This window comes from Aythya ferina (genome assembly GCF_964211825.1).
Source record: "Aythya ferina genome assembly, chromosome: 2".
Taxonomy (NCBI): domain Eukaryota; kingdom Metazoa; phylum Chordata; class Aves; order Anseriformes; family Anatidae; genus Aythya; species Aythya ferina.
The window spans coordinates 132,995,344-133,016,537 of NC_140297.1; the positions used below are offsets into that span (position 1 = coordinate 132,995,344).

A 21,194-nucleotide genomic window follows, 5' to 3' on the forward strand; every position below is an offset into this window, starting at 1 on the left:
ATCACCAACTGTAAGATCACCCAATCAAAAAAAAGAAATGTAAATCATGTTTCCAGGACATGGGAGCCTCTCCTGGGAATCAGGAGCAGGTGTTAGAAGCCTTGGTAAATAATTAGCTAAGAATAACTGCTTGGAGTGACACCGTGGCCAGACTTGTAATATAGTTTACACCTCCCAAGTAAAAACTCCTGTTTCACCCTACCAGAACCCTACATTTGACATTTGTGTGACTGCTTCTTGGATATTAAGCCCAGTTAGTGTCCAGAGTTCTCAGAGGATGCTCGTTGATGCATTTAAGAGAAAACGGAGAACGAATTGTACAGTCAACCTCATTAAATAAATTGAAAAACAAAGAAACAAACAAAAAATCTAATTTTACTGAAGATTTTCCCCTATGAACAGAGAAAGTTCTGTAATAATTTGGTCAGTCTAATAAAATCTATACGGTGAACAGAAATTCAATAACAGCAAACAAAGATAGAACTAAAACCAAGCCACAAAGTCAAGTGAGACAAATTCAGAAGGAAAATACTTTTAGAAATGTGTTTTTAAAATGTCAGAGCAATCACCATGTCTTGACTAATGGAAACAAAAACTAAATCAACCAGCAAGTATTAGAGAAGAGGCAGTAAACTCGCATGGCAATGAACACACAGAGGAGATGCAATTTCTGACAGCAAATTTAGAAACTTATGCTGCAGAAAAAGCTGAAGACCACAGTTCAGTATCTTGCACATTTTCATGTTTGGATGACTTTTCAAGTATTTCATATGTACTTGTTGCAGCAGTTCTGCCAAACTAGTCCAACCTCTATTAGCAACTCGGATAAACTGCAGATAAGACAGGTGTACTTTGCGAAGAGTGAAATACGTGTGATCAAAATCAACTGACATGTTTTGGCAGATGTCTTGTTTACCTTCAGCAGCTTTTGAAAATAAATTGAAAATGATGCCATAACCTTTTTGGCTTGGAATGATCTCAGGTCCACATAGTGAAATGATTACACAATTTTGAAAAAAAAATAGAACTGTCAAAATGTGCTGTATCAGAGAATATTTTCAACATTGATAGGAACAGATTTGACAGAAATTTCTGATGGAAAGTATGTCAAATGCTACAAAAAGGGATTACGGAGAAATAGCATGGGAAAAAAATATATATATATATTACCTGTAATTTATTAAATATATTATTAATTAATTAAATAAATTATATATTACCTGTTACCTGTAATTTTTTTAATTTTTAACCAGGACCGAATGAACAAATTGAGCCTAGCAGAATGATGGATATATGTGCTTTAAACTTAGTCTGAATTCCTTGCTTTATCTTTACCAGCTAAATTAAAAAGCCTCCTAGAAATATCCTGTTCTGAATCAGGTCAAAAAAATTCCATTTCTATTGTGGAGAAAGAACTGGAATCAGCTCTAGAGTCTTGGCACTGCTGCCAGTGCAACACAGAGAAGCGGGATCTTGCTGAAGCTCAGCTCAGTGGATCTCAGTGGTGAATGGAGCCAAGTCCAGTTGGAGGCCAGTCACTAGTGGCGTCCCCCAGGGCTCGGTGCTGGGGCCGGTCCTCTTTAATATCTTCATCGATGATCTGGATGAGGGCATCGAGTGCACCCTCAGTAAGTTCGCAGATGACACCAAGTTAGGTGCGTGTGTCGATCTGCTTGAGGGTAGGAAGGCTCTGCAGGAGGATCTGGATAGGCTGCACCGATGGGCTGAGGTCAACAGTATGAAGTTCAACAAGGCCAAGTGCTGGGTCCTGCACCTGGGGCACAATAACCCCAAGCAGAGCTACAGGCTGGGAGAGGAATGGTTGGAGAGCTGCCAGGCAGAGAAGGACCTGGGAGTGATGGTGGATAGTCAGCTGAATATGAGCCAGCAGTGTGCTCAGGTGGCCAAGAAGGCCAACGGCATCCTGGCTTGTATCAGAAACAGCGTGGCCAGGAGGACAAGGGAGGTGATCGTCCCCCTGTACTCGGCTCTGGTGAGGCCACACCTCGAGTACTGTGTTCAGTTTTGGGCCCCTCGCTACAAGAAGGACATCAAGGTGCTTGAGCGGGTCCAGAGAAGGGCGACGAAGCTGGTGAGGGGCCTGGAGAACAAGTCCTACGAGGAGCGGCTGAGGGAGCTGGGTTTGTTCAGCCTGGAGAAGAGGAGGCTCAGGGGCGACCTTATCACTCTCTATAGGTACTTCAAGGGAGGCTGTAGCGAGGTGGGGGTTGGTCTGTTCTCCCACATGCCTGGTGACAGGACGAGGGGGAATGGGCTTAAGTTGTGCCAGGGGAGTTTTAGGTTAGATGTTAGGAAGAACTTCTTTACCGAAAGGGTTGTTAGGCATTGGAACAGGCTGCCCAGGGAAGTGGTGGAGTCACCATCCCTGGAAGTCTTTAAAAGACGTTTAGATGTAGAGCTTAGGGATATGGTTTAGTGGGGATTGTTAGTGTTAGGTCAGAGGTTGGACTTGATGATCTTGAGGTCTCTTCCAACCTAGAAATTCTGTGATTCTGTGATTCTGTGATCTTTCACCATGACTGTGCACCACTTCTCATGGCCAAAAGGAACAAAACTGATCTGATAGCATGCTGCCACCAAAAAGGGGAGAGTGGTTTGGTACACATACGACCATAAAATTTGCAGTGTACCTTGTTTACTCCTTCCCAGCTGATAACCAAAGCCTGATTTTCTTGGATCTCTGCTCTGTCATCTTTTTTTTTCTTTTTTTTTTTTTCTTTTCCCATTTTCCATTTAAGTCATGTAAAATTTATCAGCGATGACCCCATTTTTACAGATCACTGACAGAAACATGAAATAGGGTAGAATCAAGGTCTGATCTCCATGGGGCTGCTTTGGAGACACCTTTTCATAGTTTAAAATGAGATCTCATTTCCCGGTTTCTAATGAATTTAATGCAACATGGTGATTATGTCATCTTCCAGATTTTTCATAAGGATTTTCTTACTTTGTTTCAGGTAAAGGAATTTGAGTATTGTACACCGACATTGTTATCCTTTAATCAACCAAAATTACAGAAATAGGATCATTTTCCATAAACACATATTAATTGTCATTAATTATGGTACTTTCTGTTAATTCTTTGTTAATTCAGTCTTGTATTAGTTGTTCCATTATTTTTGCAAGGATCTATGTCACACTGGCAGGCTTATAATTACCTGGGTCATTTCTTTTATTCTTTTTAAATATTGGCATATTAACTTTCTTTTGCTCCCTCAGAATTTCCCCTGTGTTGCAAGAGTTATTGAAAATCAACATTAATGGTCAGGCTCCTCAACGGTGCCTTTAAACCTGTCGGACACAAACCTGCTGATTTAAAAGTGTTTAATTTCCTGTTCCGAAGCAGAACAGAGAGAGCTTCCAAGTTTCTAAAGCCCTTACAGGTCTCATGCCTTCAAGTAAAGCCAGCAGGAGTTGCTGGGAATGCATTAAAATGTGCCACAATCCCCATAACTTGGAACAAGTCATAGAGAGTAATGAAAGGAGTAATTCTGGACTGCATGCCAGGAAGAGAGGGGGACAAGGAAATACTTCTTGACCTGCAAGGCCAGAAAGTTGTTTAAACACGATCATCTTTTTTTAGCAGATGTGGAAGCTGAGATATGGGAAACCTTTGCAACAGCCATGGGGTGCCTTGGGTATTAAACCCAAGACCAGAGGTCTGAGCCCCTCCATCCCTGACAGCTACAGCCAGCTCCTCACAGAACCTCTCCTGCACAAAACAGAACTCCAACTAAAAAATCATCACATCAAATTAAAAGTTCAAACAAAAGTCCACTACTGTTTCCTATTAGATGATTATCTTTTTATTGGGATCACAGCTGACAATACCTATAAAATGAGGAGTAAAAAAATAATTGTTGTTTTTTTCTTTTCATTTCTTCTGTACAGTTTTTGTTTTTCCCCCAGAGTGTTTTTTTTAAATATATATATATTTTTTTTTTATTTTTTTTTAAGCAGTCGGGACATATAGATAGCATGGTATAAAACCACACTTAATTTTTAAAATAAGATGGATTATTGTCCTTCATTTATCTTTTTATGGCAATAATTGCAGGAATAACAGTAATGCAGACAGACATACAAATGTGCTAGGCACCTAGAAAATAGCTAGGGTCATTACATACCAAACTGGGCCAGAGCAGTATTGAAAATAAAATATCCACATATTACGTTTATTTGCCATAAAGTTGAACTTCTGAAACATGCAAGTATGCATGAGCTTAAAAGAATTATTAAGTCAAAGGTTAAAAAAATAAATTAAAAATTTAAATAAATGCCTGGTATAGTGCAGTACTAAAACAGTCACACTTCTATATAGCATTTTCTGAGATATGTTCAAGTAGGAAAGCAGCTGAGACCAACTAGTGTCACTGAAAACAGCCTATAATGTTAAAATATGGAACTGCTCTTGGCCAGAGTAGCTAATATGAGTTATAAATTTGAATTCTGTCCCTTTATGCTTAGTGCTTGGAAATGTGGAATGATCCAGCAACACTAAGAAATCCATACAAATTGAATGCTGTATTTGCTTCATTGTGATTTAGCATTCCAAACCACTCAGGCAAAAGAAAGGGTGTGTTAGGAGCACATCAAGTGATCCATATTCTGAAGATATGAAATACCATATCAGAGGTTGCTTTCATAAAGTTAATTCAGCTTGGCTTCATCCCTTTCCAAACAGTGGAACTTTTAATGAGAGGGTTATTTTTCAGAAGACCTCCATCTCACTCAGGTAAGAGAAAGAGTGGTTTGTGATGAAGAAGACCTGAGGAACTTAATTCCTCATTTGTTGTAGGAATGTAATTAGTATTGTGAATGAGGTAGCACTTGCAGATGGGTTGCTGGATTAAGGTGTTTTAACATTGCTCAGAAGAATTTGATCTTCTCTCTCAGCATAAAATTCCCAAGTCACATTGAAATTATTTAACTGAAAATTGGGGAAATAATAATAATAATAATAAAAATATACCAATTCTGTGTTTCTTATTCTCTATACCCCATCCTAAATCCTTGCAGCCTGGTTTGGTGACTTCAAAACTTACAGTTGTGTTTTAACATTTCACAGATTTGTTCTTTCCTTTTTTACTATTCTTGGAACTTAATTCAAGGATACTATATGCACTTTGAACATATTAATCACTACGAAAAATCAAGTCCTCAATTTAGGCCATGTGGTCCTCAATGGAATATTATTGTACCATCCACGTTTTTCCTATATGACTTCCAATTTTATTTACATATTAAAACATGGGTTTAAATATGTAACTTGATCAAGGTCAGCTGAAAATCAGTGGCATTGCAAGGCACCAAATCTGCCTCTACAAATCCCTGGTTGATGCTTAAGTCACAGTAAATTCTTTCCTTTTTTTCATACTTACTAGAATTCAGTTCTTAAAATAATCTGCAAAAATATGTCTATTCTCGTGTTGTTGTTATGTGATGTTTGTTTTTTTTTATAATTAAAATAGCAAGATAAATGCTTTTCTGACAGCTCTATTGTGTGACATTAAACTGATTCCTCTCTTGTTTTCAGCATGATCCAGCCTCCAGCTCAGCTGTATTCACTTCACTTCTCACTTCTATGGGCTTCTCTTCCTACAGCATTTTAAAGGATCTATTTTTCACCCCAGATTGCCATTCTGTGTACTTCACCCACTGTAAGAAGAACCACATGCTTCTTGTTTTCATTTTGGGGCCTCTTCCTATGTAACGTCAAATCCTCCTAAGCCTTCATATGGATCCCAGCATTACTGATCACAGATTTACAGAATCACAGAATTGTCTAGGTTGGAAGAGACCTCCAAGATCACCTAGTCCAACCTCTGACCTAACACTAACAAGTCCTCCACTAAACTATATCACTAAGTTCAATATCTAAACGTCTTTAAAGACCTCCAGGGATGGTGACTCCACCATTTCCCTGGGCAGCCCATTCCAATGCCTAACAACCCTTTCGGTAAAGAAGTTCTTCCTAACATCCAACCTAAAACTCCCCTGGCGCAACTTTAGCCCATTCCCCCTCGTCCTGTCACCAGGCATGTGGGAGAATAGACCAACCCCCACCTCGCTACAGTCTCCTTTAATGTACTTGTAAAGAGCGATAAGGTCACCTCTGAGCCTCCTTTTCTCCAGGCTGAACAAACCCAGCTCCCTCAGCTGCTCCTCGTAAGACTTGTTCTCCAGACCCCTCACCAGTTTCATTGTCCTTCTCTGGACACACTTAAGCACCTCGATGTCCTTGTAGCGAGGGGCCCAAAACTGAACATGATACTTGAGGTGTGGCCTCACCAGAGCCGAGTACAGGGGGACAATCACTTCCCTAGACTTGCTGGCCACACTGCTTCTTATACAAGCCAGGATGCTGTTGGCCTTCTTGGCCACCTGAACACACTGCTGGCTCATATGCAGCTCACTATCAACCAATACTCCCAGGTCCTTCTCCACCTGGCAGCTTTCTAACCACTCATCTCCCATCCTGTAGCACTGCTTGGGGTTATTGTGCCCCAGGTGCAGGACCCGGCACTTGGCCTTGTTGAACTTCCATACAGTTGACCTCAGCCCATCGGTTTAGCCTATCCAGATCCTCCTGCAGAGCCTTCCTACCCTCGAGCAGATCGACACACACACCTAACTTGGTGTCATCTGCAAACTTACTGAGGGTGCACTCGATCCCCTCATCCAGATCATCGATAAAGATATTAAAGAGAACTGGCCCCAGTACCGAGCCTTGGGGAATGCCACTAGTGACCGGCCTCCAACTGGATTTGACTCCATTCACCACAACTCTTTGGGCCCAGCTACCCAGCCAGTTTCTAACCTAACGAAGTGTGCGTCAGTCCAAGCCACGAGCAGCCAGTTTCTTAAGGAGAATGTTGTGGGAAACAATGTCAAAAGCCTTACTGCAGTCAAGGTAGACCACAGCCACAGCCTTTCCCTCATCCACTAAGCATGTCACTTTGTCATAGAAGGAGATCAGGTTTGTCAAGCAGTACAGGATGGGTACCCTAAAGTTCTAATCTATCATTCTGGCCTCTACATTTTTGATATATCAGAGAATTAAATCTTTTAGCAAGGATTTTTCTGTTCTACTATAAAATTTCTATTCTATTACACTATAAAACTTTTTCTCTCACTAATAGAAAATCCAGAGAACCATAATATACCTGTGTAAGAGATATGTTGGTCTGGAGCCATCTACTGGTTGTACTGGTGAGCATTACATAGACAGATGTGAAAAGCCACTTTAAACATGTAATCCTATCGTAATTACAAAAACAACATGTATCAATAGATTGACCACTTAATTATGTGATGTTTCCTGTCTACTGGTTATAGGTTTTTAAGCCTAAATACTCAGTGGACTTAATATGGCCCAATTCTCAACATTAAAAAAATAAAAATAAAAATAAAAGTAAAAAGTCAATACTTTATCTATCTTGTTTCCATAAAAAAGAAAAGTCGAGAGGAGGAGGACAAAAACTCTCGTCTCTAACACAGCAAAGGAAGTAAAGGGAAAAAAAGATATTAATGCTTAATTAAAAAATCTAGTAAAATAATTTAGATATCTTGAATTTTATTTGTGTGACAAACAATATAAATAATTCTTATTTAATTCTTTATTTCATGCTTACTATGATTTTTTTACTATGATTTTACCCTGCATTTGTATGTGTTGGTCTAAAATAGCCAAGGCACACCATATACAATTTTCTTGTGATTAAAAAGAAATCTCAGTCAATTCCACAATGTTCTTCAAAGTTTTTTATTAGAAATAAATGCAGATAACAAAAAAAAAAAAGAAAAAGCAGATGAACAGAAGTATAAAGCCTTTAAAAACAGAAGTTCCAATACACAAACTATTAAGAAGTAGAAATAATCCAGACAACTTACGCTGGAGACAAAAATGTATTATATAATGATGCTGACAACTATGCATTTATTTATTTATGATAATATTAGTTCTGGTATTATGGCAAGTATTGGTGTTGTAATTTAGTTTTATTTCTGTTACTTAAATTATATATGCAAATTTAATGGTTGCCTTCAGGAGCAAGAGGGATCATTTTACAAAAAAAAATTACAAAAAAATTTACATCTTTTTTTTAGAAAGATTCTTTGCACCTATTAAATTTGCATATCTACATATATGCATGTATATATACACACTATTATATATATACACATAAGTGTATATATCAGTTAAAGAAAATCCTCCATTGGCTGTCAGTTGCACTGGGATTAAACATTTGCCATTATTCATGTTTGCCCTCTGCAGATCCATCAGGAGGAGAAACTTCCAGCAGTAGCTGTAAGTGGCAAGTAATTTTATCCAGAAATGCAAAATGCATTTTAAAATATACAAAGGGAATATAAACAATAAAACTCCCCAGCATAAACAAGAAAGCATAAACGTATTGCAGGTTTGGAGACCAAACTATAGGAGCTAAAACTAAGAAGAATGACATTGCCACCATCAAAAATGGAACTGGTAGAAACACCTGCAAGAGAAAGAAAAAAGAATGTTTTAGGAAATAAAATTAACAACTGTGATTTCATGCATCATTCCTAGGAATAATATGGTATTCCTTGCAACACTATAATACCACTTCTTGTGCTGTTGAAATCTCACCCAAGATGAGAGATAACTGACCTCAAATTGTCTAGAATACTTGTTCAGGGTCCCTCTCTTGTCATGGAGAAGAGATAGGCAGCACCTGAAAGCCATTCACCTATTTTGGATAGTACAGGCATCTACAGTAAGTTCAGGGTTGGGTGCCTAGAAGAAGCCTTGATGATTAATCTACACCTCCAACCCAGCTTTCTGACAGCTAGATTGAGATGAAATTAAACCTAGCCATCATGGCTATGGTTGTGTCAGGAAAGATGAGGGTAGACCAAGGTCTCATTAACCATGAACTGTCAGCCTGGATTCCGCATGGTTCCTGTTAGTGCTCCATGCTCACACAGTTTCCTGTTCCTTATTCCCCATTATGCACATATCCATCCCTTGTTTTCAGGTGTATCTCTGGGGCAAGGACCATCTGTTTTTTCCTTTTCCCTCTTTAGTGTGAAGCAGACTTGTTCTGGATCATAAATAAGGCTCTAAACATCAAGATTACAATTTGTATTTTTGTAAGGACTATCAACTTTTGTCTTGCACTTGTTCATAACTTTCACACACTACCCATGACTTAAAAAAGCCATAAGAATATTTGATAACTTATTTTCAATTACTTTGTATGGTCGATGTAGATTAGGTTCCCGGTATCGAAGTACAATCAGGCTTGCACAAGTCAATCCAATCATAAGCCAGGCAGAAAATCCAAAGTAATTTGTTAACATAAGAAGGTCAGAGGGGATTATAAAAATGGATGCAATGGTGGTTGAAAAAATCATGGCTGGAGCTGGTGTACAAGTGTGGACATTGAGCATGGAGATTAAAACAGGTAAATGTCCCGCCTGACTTCCAGCGTAGCTTAATCGACCTAATGTGAACATGCTGCTGTTGAGGGCACCAAATATTGAGACAGCAACAGAGAGAGGAATGATCCAGGCAACAGAGGGCATCACTCGATCAGCCCAAGTTACTGCCACGGCAACTGCAAGAAAACAAAGCATCAGTAGTGGCATGCTCTGAATTACCAACAGACTCAACAGAAAGGAAACTTAAAATGCATGAAATACCTATTATTTATCACAAATGCCTGGCATTATTTGCAACAATCAGATGGGACTAATCTAATTCTATGGGTATTTAACTCAGGAGATAAAAATTGGCATGAGGTGGGTGAGAGCAAGGAGGACTCCTGCCCACCACAGAAGGCTGGGTGAAGCTCTGGTGGCCCACTCACAAAGAAAGGACCAGTGGCAGCATGCAGCACAGCTGTGTCTCACCATCATGAATCACAAATGTGCATGCATGGGCAGGGCTGTCTGGGGAAAGAAAATGAAGGTATTAGTCCCCTGCATGACCACAGTGGTGACATGACCTATTGTTAGAAGGACACTGCCAACACAAATGTGTGTACAGGCCTCTAACAAAATGCCACAAGGAATATAGGTCTTGCAGTGATCTGCACAGCATAAAAAGTTATCAGGGTAGGGGAAAACAAAATAAAACAAACAAAAAAAAATGCAGTGAATGAATAAGAACTGCAGCAATATATAGCAAAGCTTGAAATGAGGGATATAATTTTAAGCTTATCTCCTCAGCTGACGTAAATTAGTTCAGCTCCCATGTGGCACATTAGGAACTGCTCGTGCCAGCAGGGCAGCTGCTGCTCGGTGATGTTCTGGTATTTGCTGCTGCTCTCATTCCAGAATGGATTTGCAAATGTATGCGTCTCTCCCAGCAGATAGCCTGATCGTGGGCTGAGCAACAACATGGGGTTGCTGAGTGACAGCTACACCATTGCCATTTATGTTAGTGAGCTGCGTTCACAGAAAAATAAATAAATATTAAATAAATAAATAAATAAATAAATAAAAATCTAAATGAGGTATGTTCTTTGTTACTCCTGGAGGCAAGGTCTGACAGCTGTCTCATTAGGGTGAGATTTAAAAGTTGTTGTTTGGACAATCAAGGAGAAATACAATTCTTCGCAGCCTTTTTTTATGCATAGTTTATTGGCACAGCACCTGAGAGAAGATTTACAGAAACTGGACTTTTGTATAGGGTCTTCTAAGGAATAGGAATACTTATCAATATTCATATATTGATATAAATAATATATATTATTTTCAATTATATATTTTATAAATATTCTATATAATTATATATAATACCCCTCTTCAACCCAAAACAGCTATACTTTTGTGTCTATAGCCATTTCTATATTATTTATCACAACAGGTTACTTTGACAGATGACTTGTCTAGCTCCTAAATAGTAAGGACTTCAGCCATAGACACCATGAGGTAGGGAAGGAAGAAGGAGAGAGGATTAAAACTGCAGAAAAACAAAGTCCTACATTAAACAGACACCTGATCTTCACTTGATTTTCCAGGTTTCAATGCACTTCTGACTTCCTTTTAGCCAGTGCAGGTGTAAGCAAATATTTTCAATACCTAATATCATCTGTCTGAATTCAGTCCAACTTTGCCTTGCAGTAAAATTAAACGAGAATTAAAACTTAGACTGAAACCCACACTTCCCTTCCTGACTGTGAAGTTAGGTGAACACAAATAACCCAGTACATTGATATCAAATGGGTCTGCCAATGGATGACACCTTTTTAACAAAAATATCAAACTCATACCTGAGGAGACAATTTCCTTCGGTGTGAGGACAGTCAGATATGAGATGTTCACCAGTAAATAAAACACAATTACTGCAGGAACAGCAGTCATCACAGTTAAGGGGATGTTTCTGCTAGGGTTTTTCATCTCTTCTAAAAAATACAAATAAAAAAGAAAAAGAAAAAAAAAACTAATAAAGCAAGCAACTTCTAGGTTGTAGCTCCAACACTAACCATGACTCCTAAACTACACTGTTTGTGAGCTCCTGCAGTGCTTTTCAAATAGTTTATCATCAAAGAAGCCTAAATAAAATATTTTTAACCTTTTAAATTTTTTAAACTATCAAGTATCTTGGAAAAAAGGGAGCAACAGACTCTTGACAGAATGATAAAAAATGTCAAAAGGACTGTTAAATTTTGTCTGATTTGGATTTGGATATGACTGTACTTCAGAATATCAATTTGTTAAGAAAATTTCAAGTAGCCATATTTTTAAATAAGAAGATTGAATGTGAGACTGTAAAGTCATTTAGTTATTTATTAAAGTTATTTATTCTTTCATCATTTCATGAGTCCTGATGCAAAATCTTTTGAGTGTATTTTCCTACCCAAAACTCTGCTCTTACATCAGTATATACAGAAAATATAACAGGAAAGACTGAAGGTATTGACAGAAGAGCAGTAATGCAGTGGCTTTAAAACAGGGCCATTTCCAGCTGGATTCTGCTGTAATTACCATTTCCACGGCCAATCCGGTGGAGAAAAATAGTTTAGTGCTAAGCCTGGTATCTTAGCTTAAAACTACTCTTTACGTAAGGAAAAACTCCAAATTTGATATCTGAACAACCGCGGTGCTGGCACACATTCCTAACTGAGATAATCCCAGAAAAGATGGAGTTGATTTCCAGAACCCTAATAACTCATCATTACCTTAGTGAAAGAGGCTTGGGAAAAAAAAAAAAAAAAAAGGTTTATTTCTTCTCTTTCACTCCTTCACCCTTTCTTTTCCTTACCTGTTCCTACTTCCCTCAGCATTACAAAAGACTTCCTGAGCTTTACGAACAGGTAACTCACCAAGCAAAAAGTCAAATTAGAGTACGATTTACACAAACTCTGCATAGAAGGGAGAATATTTTTTCTCCCCCAAATACTATCTCAGCTTCCTGCCCATATCATCAGCTTTGACCCTGCCTCATTCCAGGATGCAGTGCACAGACCAGAGGGATTGATTGAGAACAACAGGGAAATGCAGATACAGTCTATTGTAGATAAGTTTGGGATTTATTTAAAATGGAGGAAATGCACTTGATAGTTTTGAGCACAGACGGGGACAATCACCCAAATTGCCATTTTGAATTTATCTTTCTACTTGTTTTGTTGCTAGTAATAGTTCTGCCATCCAGCTGGCACCTGATTCTTTAGCAGAAGCTCACAGGAATTAAAGTTATTGCTGAAGAACAGAAAATTCAGTTTAGCAGAGGACAAATGCATAGCTGCATCTGTCTAAACAGCTGTACTGCCTAGTATATTGTATTTATTATTAGTGTATTATATTTATTACTACTGGTAACTGCTCAGAAAATAGGACTTATATGAAATATTCTGTTTTTTTATTGGTCTTAGAAAGCTAAATGCTTGCCTTTAAGGCAATCTTAAGATTTCAAAGTGCTATTTTCTGATTTTTATTACCTTTTTTATTATAGCATATTCTTGATGCAGAAATTACTGGATTGTAATAAAAACTGTCATTTTTTAAACATTAACCCAATTTTCACACTGTTCTCACCATTGAACTTTGTGTTACACGTTTCACACATTGTGTCTATTTAATGTTTTACATGTCGTAGAGGTCAATGGATGAATAGGGTTAAAGATGTAACAACTCCATCCATTTGCTTACAACTAAATTCTGTAAATCTGATGATACTATAGCATGTTATTCATTCAACTCATTGTGAAGTGCATAACTAACATCATGAGCAGCTTTCATGAAAAACTGCTCTGTTTGTTACTGCTACATATTAACAGATATAGAAGGTAAATGAAAAATTATATGAAAGGATTTATACTGTTTTCCTTACATTCTTTTCACCTTCTGTGCAAAAATGTATTTTTCCAAGGAACTATCGCGGATGGGCTATCCTACATACCCCTTAAAACTGCTGTATTTTAATACAATTTAATATTAATTTGTCCATGTACAAATCAACTGGACAATCTGAGAGAAGGTATAGATGTTTAGTTACATGTTAGTTGATCATTGGTTGATCCTTAGTGCACAAATAGATTGGCACTATGTAAGCCACTAATATAAGCATCATTTTCTAAAAATGCACTGACACCAAGAAACTCAAGATTTATTTTTTTAAAGTATGAAAAATTCCATTGACATATAAGATTTTAAATAAACCTCCTAAATTTCTTTTGTAGTCATTTTTAAATGTCAATTTGATTCTGGAAACTGTACAAGAAGCAAAGAACTTCATACAGAATAAGAATGCCTTTTACCAGCCCCATCAAATGCAGGACTGGTGGATAGTTTGCACTGTAAAATGTGTATCTTTACAGACCCTCTTGCCTTGAAGGAGATGCAAATTCTTCTAACATGTGCTGAGAAGCATTAAAAATTGCTACTGCAGAATGAATTCTAAAGAAAAAGTGATATACCTGCCATGTAGTTGAGGGACCACCAACCACCGTACGCATACAGTCCTTGGAAAAAGGCTTCAGCAATCTGTGACACATTGGGCATCTCTGAGCTGAACACGTCCTCAAACCTGGCCAGGGTCTCCTTTCTCCCGCCAGCGAGGAGAACTATGCCACTGACAGCAATTACAGACAACGCCATCATCTTCAGCAGGGTGAAAACCGTCTGCACCCAGGCAGCCATTTTAACGCTGCGGCCATTCAGGATCCCCAGGGACCAGAGGACAGCCAAGGCCAAGCATTTCTTCAGCATTTCTGGTGCAGGGCAAATGCCGTAGAAGGGCTGGGTGGCATATTCAGCAAACAGCAAGGCTCGAGCGGCGTTTGATGCTGGCTTGGTGAACACCGACGTCCAGATGAACACAAAGGCAGGCAAGGATCCAAGACCTCTTTTAATGTGGCTGTATTCCCCTCCAGAAAATGGCAGAGCGGTGCCCAGCTCTGCGTAGCAGAGGGAACCCATCAGAGAAACCAGTCCAGAAGCAGTCCAGATCACTAGTGCAACACCGACATTAAGCAGGGAATGCTTTAACACCCCTGTGGGAGACACAAAGATGCCTGCCCCTACTATTGATCCTATAATAAAACTTACCCCATCAAAATAACCTATATTTCTTTTGAGTTGCATCTTGGTATTTCCTTTTCTTTTCACCACTTTGGCATCACCGCTCTTTCCTTTTCCCATTTTTTTTTCTTATTTTTCACAGCAGATTCTATGACTTGAGAGGCTTGATTATATGTATTTTCCTTTCACTTTGCTGTTAACTCATTGTCATGGCCCTACTTGACAGTGAAATGTTATGGGAAGCCTGGCTTAATCATTCAGAAAGGAGAGCATACTTTGGGTTTGGATGTCTTGTGTGTGAAGATGATTAACCAGATTCTTAAAGGAATGCTGGCAAATCATGGACATGTTGGTTTAATATGTACTTCAGAAATTATTAAGGTCCGGGGATAGTTTTTAGGAAATTGGCATAACAAATAATACTTAGGAGATGCTTTTCGTTTCTCTGCTGATTTTCATCAAAGGATTTCCATATTATTTACATGTCTTCAGAGACAACTGTGTGAGGTGGGAAAATGTCACCTCTGCATTAGACCTAGGGAAAGGGGAATGACATGGCAGCATGAAGCAAAAAATCAGCCCCCTTTATGCTATGGACATTGATGCAGACATGAGTTGAACAGGCAGGTATATTTTCCTACAGTCAGTATATAAAATGAACAGTGATCAGTAGTGAATACCAGTATGTTTTGCCAAACTCCTATCAATCACAGCGTATACCAAAGCTTGTTTATACTTCACTTATTAAACACTGCTCTAGAAAAAGCATTATCAGTTTATTCCTAGTTTTTCTCGAGTATTCATTATAGCACTACGCAAGAACTTCATAAGCAGTCACTAATCTTCAAGCACTACTGCAAGGGAGGGGGGCCATGTTTTAACTTCCATAGTATATATATGGGCTGTGGAACAAATTCCCACTAGTTATGGTGTGTGCCTTTCAAGCTGTGGCCACTGATTTTTCTGAAAATTTCTGCTTAGAAATGCATTTTGCTATACATTTCTTCAGCATATTTTATGTTCATACTATGGAGAAGGAGCTTCTCTTTGATTGGATGTGGGTAGACCATTGTCATAGATATCTCCCCAAGAAAAACATATTTATTCTTTTCTGAAAATGTAGAGAAAAATAGGAAGAAAGAAGGATACTGAGAAATAAGTTCAGCGCATACCTTTAGGGCTGTTAAGGAGCAGTACCAAAACTACAAGCTGCAAAGGTCTTACTTTTTGCCAGTCAAGTTGCAGAATTAGTTTTGTCCAAATTGTCAAAGCTTAGTAACATAGTGAACAAAGCATGGCTTTGACATGGCCCATCTTGAAAGAGACAATGGTTCAGATTGGTCCTGAACAGATGGACTTTCAGTCACATATAAAAAAAAAATGTTTCTGAAAGATTAGGTTTATTTAATATTCCATCATATATAAGATCTTTAGCTAAAACAGACATGGGAATATGACGAATATGACACAAGATCTAGAGGATATTCATGCCCTTCTGGATTGGCAGCTAACAGCTATGCTGGGCATCTAAAGTGGCATTAGCCACCTGCTTTAGGCAACTAAATGCCACCTTGGTAAGCAACACTGAAAAGCTTGGTTAAAGTGCGCGTCCATCATTACAAAGAAACATAGAATAGTCAGTGACAGAATCCACAGGTCAAAATAGCACTTAAACAAGATAATTCTTCCATCTTCTGCAAATCACTGCACCACCCATTATATTTTCACCTTTGAAAAAAAGTCATCATACAGACTACAAAAATTCTAGTTAGAAAAATTTTTGTATATTTTAAATTGTATTTATTCGATTTATAAATTGCAACGTATATTTAAGTTCATATATGCATTTACCATGTGCTATGAATAATTCATAATAATTCAAAGTATTTATTCATCACTATTCAGGAACTGGAAATTAAGTGTGAAAAATGTTCTAAAAGGCTAAAATATATAAATTTCTACAACTGTTTTATTTCAGTGCCTTTTCTGATCTTCCTTCTCAGTGAATGCATACACACTTTTTAATTCCCAGTAATCTTCAAACTCTTTATTTTGTGGGTGATGCCACATACAGCTGGATTTAGATTACTATTCTAAAAACAAATATATAAATACATTAAATAGCAGCTTAAAGTACAGATGCAACTGTTACACTGTTCGTGCTAAAGTATGTTAATTTCTGGTATAATAGAGGCATTTCCAAAATCTCCCCAAGAAGCAGATTAATAAGGATTTTTTACTTCTTACAAAGCTGACTGATTTCAGAAAACCCCACTGAGATTATTACTTTCTTGTGTGTGCTTTCTGTCTATCTCAGATAAATGTTTCTAGACTTTCAGTGGAATGCTTTTGAGATTTATGCAAAGTATGTTTTTCATTTTGGTGTTTTGTTGCCAGAATAGGAGAAGGTAAGTAAGAGCAGAGATAATAAGAACATTCCTACAAATCCAACAAAATCTGAAGTTCTGGAAACAGTATATTCATGTGAGCATTACCAGGGAAGAATTCACTGAAACACAGCTGGTTATACAACAACAGATAGTCTTCAGCCAAACTGCTTTTTTCCTTTTTTTTTTTTTCCTTTTTTTTTTTTTTTTTTACACTGCTATAACAGGCTAGAGTTTTATGAAGCACATCATAAATATTCACTTTCAAGGTTTTCTGTAACATGTCTAACATCTCCCTCTGGCTGAGAGGATAAATTGCCCCTATCTATATGATTATTTCAAGGTCTCTTATGTCAGTGTCTGCTGCTTCACACACATCTATGTATTAGATACCTGGTCACACTCACTTTGGAGACATACTGAGACTCAACTGCTGAATATAAGGCAAAGATAAATTATTAAAATAACCTAGACATGTTTGTAAGACAAGACTGAGATTCCCCTGACACTTGGAGCAGGCTGAAAGGTTATATCATCATCAAAATAAAATGCCTTAGTACCGCAATTTTTATACTCAGCGGGGAACAACCACATTTCTTGTGAGTGCCAACTACTGAGTTCTCTTTGACGGTAAAATAAGGTCAAGAGAGTGCTATAAAACACTTAAGATTGATCCTAAAACTTCAACTGTTCATTTCTACTTCTCCTAGCACTGAGGTTTCCCTTTTAATTTTCTGACTTTCCAAATCCCTTTAGCCTTCAATGTCAAGGTTTTCACTGTCATGAATGTCAGTGCTTATCATGACTGATCTCTTTTAATCACTGTAGGTTCTGCAGATTTAAGAAAGAAGCCTATACCAAAAAGCAATGGAAGAACATTTTGGCTGCCTGGGCTGGATATGCATTATCTCCTAATTGTAATTAACTGAATTTCAATGTACTTCAATAAGGAGTCCTGAATGTTCTTGCAATAATTTTCCGTGTGTACTCCCTAAGTCTTTCTTATGATCCACTCACAGAGTAGATGGACAAGAAAGTAGACTATCTGTCTAAACAACAAAAGATTTTAAAATATTTATTTAATTCCTTTTTAATTAATTTCTCAGCACTTCCAGCATTGTATTGACTTAGTTCTGCATCATCCAAAATCCTTTAATGGAGAAGATGGAGCAAAAATTAGAAGCCAATTTGTCTTGCAAACTTTCAATAAATATTCTTCTGTGTTTTCTCTGAAGAAGTTTGCTGCTGCTGACATTGACAGAGCAAGGATAAAGAAGCAAAAGAACAAAGCAAAACCTGAAGAGAGTTTCTAGGGAAAATAAATAAATAAATAAACATAATTATTTTTTCTTGGCATATGTCAACAAAGGACATGTCATGTTTAATATGAGTGACAAATTTATACCCTTCCTTATTTTCCACTCTTCTTTAGCTCACCTTTTGTGGGAAACATGTCATTTTAAAGTAGTTTTCTTTGTCTTGCTTTCTGGAAGGAGCTCAACAGCTATCCAAGCAAGTCATATTAGATAGAAACCAGTTGACCAGTGCTTCACAGGACCTCATGATGTATTCACAAACTGAGTTTGAGTGCAGTTTTGGGTGCCACAATATAAGAAAGATAAAAACTGTTACAGAGTGTCCAAAGAAAGGCAATGAAGATGGTGAGGTGTCTAGACGGTAAGACACATGAGGAGCAGCTGAGGTCCCTTGGTTTGTTCAGCCCAGAGCAGAGCAGGCTGAGGGGAGGCCTCATGGCAGCCTGCAGCTCCCTCACGAGGGGAGCGGAGGGGCAGGCGCTGAGCTCTGCTCTCTGGGGACAGCGACAGGACTCGAGGGAACGGCATGGAGCTGGGACAGGGGAGGGTCAGGCTGGGGGTTAGGGAAAGGTTCTGCACCCAGAGGGTGGTCAGGCACTGGGACAGGCTCCCCAGGGACCTGCACCGAGCCTTCTGGAGTTCAAGTGTTTGGACAATGCCCTCAAACATGAGATTTGTTTCTATTTATTTATTTATTTATTTATTTCTCTTGGGTAGCCCTTTGGGGACCCAGGAGTTGGACTTGATGATCCTTGCGGATCTCTTCCAACCCAGGTATTTTATGATTCTACGACTTTATGACTGTTTTCTTTAGAAAATGGGATTGCACCTTCAGGCACATAACAATCTACTGCCTTAGCAAGATTATTTTTTTCTGCTATCTATCAAAACTTTTATATATCTGCCTTTTACTGAAAGATTTATGAATCTATTTGTTTTACTGACATACATATTATTCTACTTTTGCTACTAATTAAGAAAGAAACTCCACATAACAGTTGGTTAATGACAAATCAAAAAACATAGGAAAAGACACTTTTTTGTCACATGCTACCATATTTGTGCTCCCATCTAATACAAATGTTCGTACTAACCATGAAGTGTATTTCTCTAAAGGTTTTCCACAATTTGTCAAAATATCAGTATGTAGGTGTTTGCCTACTATAAACACTCTCTACTGGGTTCTAAAGTGTAAAGAAAAGTACAGTGTGTTTTTGTGCAGCAACAGGTATTCGTAATTACTGGCTGGTGAGTATGGCCAAGAACAGCAATTAACTACTCCTATGCAGCCATTCAAAAATCAAGTGTCTAAACTTTCTTAGGCTTCTCCCATAATATATAGTGAGAGATGAGAAAAGAGTCATCCCAGGAACAAACAGCTGCATGAATTGCCCACTGGAAGTGATTCTCCTTCTGCTTTGTGACAGTTAGATAAATCTGTCCCCCCTTATGGGGGACAGGTTTGCATTTTCTACATCAAATACTGTGTGTTGCAACATAAGTTTATAAAGTGATGCTACAGTGCCCTTTAGAATAAAAGCATCCATGAATAAATGTCAGTGTAGTATTGTAAACAGTCATTAAACACCATGTCCCAGCAGTGGCCGCCACCCAGGCCTGCCTGAGTGGTGAGCTTTGAGCCACCACTGTAGTAAACTCTTAATACTGTATCAGTCCTATAAATAAATAAATAAAATAAATAAATAATAATTGAAGTGCCAGAACACCTCCCTGAAGAGAATTCAGTGCTCTCCAATTTATAAGCTCAGTCCAGCACACAGCTACACAAATACATAATATGATGGGTGAATATGATGGATGAATTGGCTGACGGGTCTGGCTCAAAGGGTCACAATAAATGGGATTACATCAGGATGGAGGCTAGTCACAAGTGGGGTTCCACAAGGCTCCGTTTTAGAGCCATTCTTCCTCTATGTTTTCATACATGGCCTGGTTGCAGGATGCAAATGCATATTAAGTAAATTTGCAGATTATACTCAATTATGAGAAGCTGTTAAATCCTTTGAGAGCAGAAAGGACTTGCAGAAAGATCTTAACAAATTAGAGGGCTGGGCAATCACCAACTGTATGAAATTTAACAAGAGCAAGTGCTAGATTCTGCACCAGGGTGGGGTAAACCTGGATATATGTACAGACTGGAGGATGAGGGGCTGGAGAGCAGACACATGTAAAGGGATTTGGGGGTTCTGTTTGATGACAAGTTGAATAAGAGCCAAGTCTGCCCTGGCAGCCAGAAGGGCCAACCCTACCCTGGGGTGCCTCAGGCCCATCACCGCCAGCCATCGAGGGAAAGGATTGTCCCGCTCCGCTCTGCACTGATGAAGCATCACCTCAAGCACTGTGTGCAGTTTGCCACAATATTGTGGCTTAAACCTGTTAAAGAGCATCCAGAGAAGGGGAACTAAGAAGGGAAGAGGTTTAGAGTGGAAGACATATGAGGAGTGGTTAAAGTCACTTGGTTTGTCCAGCTTAGAGAAGACAGAAGGGCAACCTCATCATTGTCAGTAAGCACTGGAACAGGCTCTACAGGGCAGTGGTCACAGTACCCACCCTGTTGGAGTTCAAGGAGCATTTGGACAATGCTCTCAAACACATGGTCTGATTTTTTAGGTGGCCCTGTGTGGAGCCAGGAGATGGACTCAATGACCCCTGTAGGGTACCTTCAATCTCCAGATACTCCACAATTGCATGAATATATGATACTCGTGTCTGGGCACTCCTGGTCTGCAGGAAGATCTCTTCTCATTACATATCACCAACCCCAAACCCAGCTGCGTTGGGTGTAAATGGCAGGGTTTTGGTAACAAGGGAGGTTGTGGAGGTGGTTTCTGTGTGTGCCATGGTCACCTCCAAAAGACCCACTGCAAGGCACAGCTGAGCCTGGCAGTGAAACTGGTGGCACCTCTGGCAAAATGCACTTAAGAAAGGGCAGAAAACA

The 21,194-nt window shown here is 38.7% G+C and overlaps 1 protein-coding gene across 2 annotated transcripts; it reads right to left on the reverse strand.

The window, feature by feature from the left end:
- Positions 1–7,858: 7,858 nt before the first annotated feature.
- Positions 7,859–19,190, reverse strand: SLC7A13 (solute carrier family 7 member 13). 2 transcript variants are annotated; one of them, XM_084512135.1, is made up of 5 exons: positions 18,357–19,190; positions 13,929–14,408; positions 11,283–11,414; positions 9,259–9,623; positions 7,859–8,522 (listed from the first exon to the last, which is right to left on the reverse strand). In XM_084512135.1, the coding sequence occupies exons 1-5, from the start codon at positions 18,370–18,372 to the stop codon at positions 8,277–8,279; spliced, it is 1,239 nt and encodes a 412-aa protein (XP_084368261.1). In that variant the 5' UTR covers positions 18,373–19,190; the 3' UTR covers positions 7,859–8,276. The 2 variants fall into 2 exon arrangements, with proteins under 2 accessions (XP_084368261.1, XP_084368260.1); XM_084512134.1 differs by lacking the exon at positions 18,357–19,190 and having other exon boundaries at positions 13,929–15,836.
- Between the last annotated feature and the right edge of the window lie 2,004 nt (positions 19,191–21,194).